At 47.1% G+C, this 5000-nt stretch overlaps 1 protein-coding gene across 6 annotated transcripts in view; it reads right to left on the bottom strand.

Annotated features, from left to right (window-relative positions):
* The window catches only part of myo18ab (myosin XVIIIA b), a 215723-nt gene that overhangs the window by 43880 nt on the left and 166843 nt on the right, over positions 1-5000 (bottom strand). For all 6 annotated transcript variants that reach the window (XM_063204850.1, XM_063204851.1, XM_063204852.1 and 3 more), the window contains one exon: positions 3537-3648. In XM_063204850.1, the coding sequence (XP_063060920.1) occupies positions 3537-3648 (112 nt within the window). The remainder of the gene's footprint in view (positions 1-3536; positions 3649-5000) is intronic.

The following is a 5000-nucleotide window of genomic DNA, read 5'->3' as shown; positions in this document are numbered from 1 at the left end:
TCCCCTCTCTGCCTGCTGCAGTTTAAATCAATGCTAATTAGACTGCGGAGGTGAGGAACAAGAGTCAGAACTGAGAGAGAGAGAGAGAGAGAGAGAGAGAGAGAGAGAGAGAGAGAGAGAGAGAGAAAGAGAGAGAGAGAGAGAATGAGTACCGTATGCACTGCGTGTGTGTGTGTGTGTGTGCGTGCGTGCTTGAGTGCGTGCGTGCGTGCGTGCGTGTGTGTGCCCGTGCGTGTTAGGGTAGGGTGCTGTGGCTTTACATGAGCAAGGGCATCCCTGATCCCTCTGTTAGTCTGGCTATAGGCAAGACACGGGCTAACCACAGGAGACAAGAGGAAAGGATTTGCAGGTAGGTGTGTGTGTGCGTGCCTGTGTGTGTGTGTGTGTGTGTGTGTGTGTGTGTGTGTGTGTGTGTGTGTGTGTGTGTGTGTGTGTGTGTGTGTGTGTGTGTGTGTGTGTGTGTGTAAAGGAGAGTGAAAGTCAAACAAAGAGAGAGGGTGTTAGGGGGTTTCCCTCAGTTGTCTCCCCTGAGAGCCTTTTAAAAGAAATATGTCCTCTTTCAGCAGGAATAAGGGTGGGTTGGTGTGTGTGTGTGCGTGTGTGTGGTGTGTGAGTGTGTGTGTGTGTGTGTGTGTGTGTGTGTGTGTGTGTGTGTGTGTGTGTGTGTGTGTGTGTGTGTGTGTGTGTGTGTGTGTGTGCACGCCCGCATGTCAGAAAGACAGGGGATAAGACAGTCTGCAAGAGAATGGGAGTGAGACAGAGATAAACAGAGACAGAGAAAGACAAGGAGAGACAGAGAGAGAGAGAGACAAAGAGAAAGAAAGAGAAGGATAGAAAAAGACAGAGAGAGAAACAGAGAGCAAGAAAGACAGACAGACAGACAGAAAAGAGTCAACGCGAAAGACTGAGACAAGCAAAAGAAAAGAGACACAGAGAGAAAATAAAGTGAGATGGGAAGTTAGTGTGGGCCTGACATGCTAAGAGGCGAGTGCCGCATTGCCGTGGCCCATTTCCATATAAATGGTGTAATGACGGCTGCCGGCCTGGGCACCCCCGCTCTGATCCCACAGATTATTTTCTCATTTGTCTGGAGGAGCCTGGCTGACGCGCTGGGCTGGCATCGGGAGGCAAAGGGGAGGGGGGGATTTCAGTCTCATCACCGCCGCAACACCGCAGCCCTGCTACCCAATGCAACGGCACACCTCCCATCTTCGTTCTCTATCTGAGACGTACTAGCATGGAGGTGGGAACCCAACGCACTTAGAAAATACCGTGCTTCTGTGTTGGCTCTGTCAATCTGAGATGGGCAAGGAGGGGGGCTTTCAGCACAAGACCAACAAAGCACACCTTGCATACCTCCATCTCCATATGAGACTGGTATGAAGGACTTTAGCTCAGCCAAGTCTCACCATTACAGCACTACCAAACAACAGATACCAAACATCGAGCTACTGAGGTGTGGATTTGTAACTTGTGATTTGGACTTGAGTCAAGACTTGAGCCACAAATTGATGACTTGAGACTTGAATTGACAATTAGGATTTACTTGTGACTTGACGCGAACTTGTACGCTATGAACTTGAGAATTGACTTGGACTTGACAGTTTTAGATTGCAACGACTTGCGATGGCATGTTTAGTCTAAATATGTTCCCCTTTCTGCATTTGTATGTGAATATATTACATATTACAAAAAAATGCCCGTAACAAGTACCAGAAGTCCTACTGTTTTTGTTAAGAACGTGACTGGCAAAGGGGGACACGCATAGCAGTGTGGAGAGGTAATACATTTATGACCAAAAGTAGTTGTCAAGGTTGTGCATAGAATACATGGTTACTTGCTAAGGACTTGGTAAACAATGAGGCTTGGAACTTGGACTTGACTTGGTAAAATGCGTATTAACTTGTGACCTGACTCAGACTTGATTGAAAGGACTCGGGACACACTTGTGACTTGCAAATTAGTGACTTGGTCCCATCTCTGTTGGACTACCTCTCTCCATCTGAGACAGGCGAGGGTTTCCACTTCTTTCTCATCATCACAGCCATACTACCCAACTCATCTGCACACCTCAGTCTGTCTGAGATTGGCATAGTGGTGGGTCTTACCCACAGCTTCATGAGGCACAGCCTCGTCATTACAGCTCTACTACCCAACGCAAACACCCAACACTGTGCCTATCTCAGTCTGAGATTGGCACCCACCACCATCCCCAGCGCCCACCAATGCACACTTCTCTCAAACTGAGTGCAGGCACTGCACCAGCACAACCACAACCAAAAGCACAAGCACCTTGGTACTACTATTCACCACAGCCCCATGCTGCTGTATAAACCCCACCCCACTCCCAACACCTTCACACTCCTCTCTGTTCACTTGAGGGTAGTGAGGTCACTAGCGGCTAAACCTCAGCAAAGCCATCAAGAAATCATGCATGCCAACAGCAGCATGGCACAGTGGGGGAGAGGAGAGAGGGGCAGAGAGAGAAATGAGAGGAAACTGACAGACAGAAAAGCAGTGCAAAAGATAGTGAGACAGACACAGAGATGGAAAGAAAATGAGAAGGCGGAGGGGTGATATATATGTAAGGAAATAAGAGAGTGAATAAAATGAGAAGATGGGAGGGAGAGAGGCTGAGAGACGGAAAGAGAGAGAGAGAGACAGAGAGAGACAGAGAGAGAGAAAGAGAGAGAAAGAAAGAATGAAAAAAGGAGATAGTAAGGAAAAGCAGGGGGCCGGCAGCCTGGCTGAGCGCTGCTAAAGGAGTGATGAGGAATGAGCCGAGCGGATTCCCATATGATGGGCAGGATTCAGAGCAATCACAGGCTGGTGATGAGTTTGGAGAGGAGAGGGAGGTGCTGTGAGACGAGTGTGTCTGTGTGTGTGTGTGTGTGTGTGTGTGTGTGTGTGTGTGTGTGTGTGTGTGTGTGTGTGTGTCTGTGTGTGTGTGTGTGTGTGTGTGTGTGTGTGTGTGAGAGAGAGAGAGAGGGAGGACTGACAGGTGCAATATTTCTGGGAAGGAGAGGAAGGAAAAGTGTCATTGCACTGGTGGCTAGATATAGGTGTGTGTGTGTGTGTGTGTGTGTGTGTGTGTGTGTGTGTGTGTGTGTGTGTGTGTGTGTGTGTGTGTGTGTGTGTGTGTGCGTGCGTGCGTGCGTGTTTGAACATGTTTGTGTTTGAATGTGTCTCACAAACAGCAAATGTGTAAACAGCAAATAGCAAGCGTGGAGATCAACAGGTCACGTGCAAACACTCAGAGAAGCAAAACAACTTCCGACTGACTGACAGTCTGTGTCTCTTCCACTCAACAAAAAGGTCTGTGCAGTACGATGACATTTAAAGACAGTATGTCTTATTTTACTTGTTTACTTCCAGATTTTTTGCTGCCCATTCACACCATAGACAGGCTGCAAAACTTACTCTACTCTGGTTAGAGCAACAAATAATAGTTCATTTCTTAGTTAACAAAAAGAAAATGAAAATTGTACAAGTAGAAACGCTGAAATGACATCACGAGAGGGGCATGCTGGTCTCACCTGTGTCGTCGTCGTCCATCTCCCCGTTGAGCTCGTGGGCGCGTATGAGGCGAGCCTCCATCACCTCCATCTCCATACACTCCATCTGCTTCTTCATGCTCTCAAACTTGGCCTGACAAACACACACACACACACACACATGACATTACATTACACGTATGCACACACGCACACACATACTACTGTACATGCTTGAACATGCACACAGACATACCCAATTTATTATAATGCGTTACATTACACACACAGCAGACATACACTACAAATACATAGAATCATACACACACACACATTGCATTACAATACATGTATTCCACACACACACACACACACACACACACACACACACACACACACACACACACACACACACACACACACACACACACACACACACACACACACACACACACACACACACACACACACACACACACACACACACACACACACACACACACACATAAATGCACGCACACGCACACACACAGCCACAGTCTGACATGCAACACATAGGGGATGAGTGAGCACAGGTGGACCTGAACTCCACAGGGAAACAACAGGCCACCTGGTAGCAGGCTAATGCACCATGTACAGGTGAGGCATTCTTTCTCTTTCTTCTCTCTCTCTCTCTCTCTCTCTCTCTCTCTCTCTCTCTCTCTCTCTCTCTCTCTCTCTCACACACACACACACACACACACACACACACACACACACACACACACACACACACACACACACAGGCCACAAAAGGCCAGTGTGTGCATGTATTACATATACAGTAGACTGTATGCACATTACCAAACATGATTAACTAACGTTCACATAGACCATCAGATTGACATGTCAATGAGTTTTGTATAAACAAAACCACACAATGTCAGTCATCAGCGCAAAGCCAACACTAACGCCAAACAAACACAGACACAGACACACACATGCACAGCTGTGTGGTTCAGCAGTGCTGCTCAGAGAACAGCATTGCAGCAGTTTACTCTCATCTCACATTATATTATATTTCATTACACTTAGCTGACGGGTTTATCCAAAGCAACTTGCAGCTATTGGTTACAGCCCCTGGATCAATGTGGGATTAGGTGTCTCGCTCAAGGGCACCTCAGCCATGGAGTCTGGTAGGAAGCGGAAGTGGGGGATATGAACCGAGAACCCTCTGATCTAAAGCCCATCTCCTTAACCACTAGGCCATGGCTGCTGCAGTGCGTTATTCCCATTTCACATGATTGGAGCTACTTTACCCCCGAATGTATTGTGAAGGACACATTCTCGGCAACAAAACGGATTCTAAAAGATTGGGTAGGATATCAAACGTGAGACAGAATCCCAATACTCAGTAACTTGTTGAATCATTGTTCTTGTCTATGGCATATTAATAACAGCCCCAAGGAAGACTAGAAGACATTTTTTTTGTTTGTCATGTTGATCGTTAAAATTGGTAGGGCAAAT

Source organism: Engraulis encrasicolus, chromosome 8 (genome assembly GCF_034702125.1).
Source record: "Engraulis encrasicolus isolate BLACKSEA-1 chromosome 8, IST_EnEncr_1.0, whole genome shotgun sequence".
In the NCBI taxonomy this organism is placed as follows: Eukaryota; Metazoa; Chordata; class Actinopteri; order Clupeiformes; family Engraulidae; genus Engraulis; species Engraulis encrasicolus.
The sequence above is the reverse complement of the archived record's forward strand: the minus strand, read 5'-3'. Positions and strand labels throughout refer to the sequence as shown.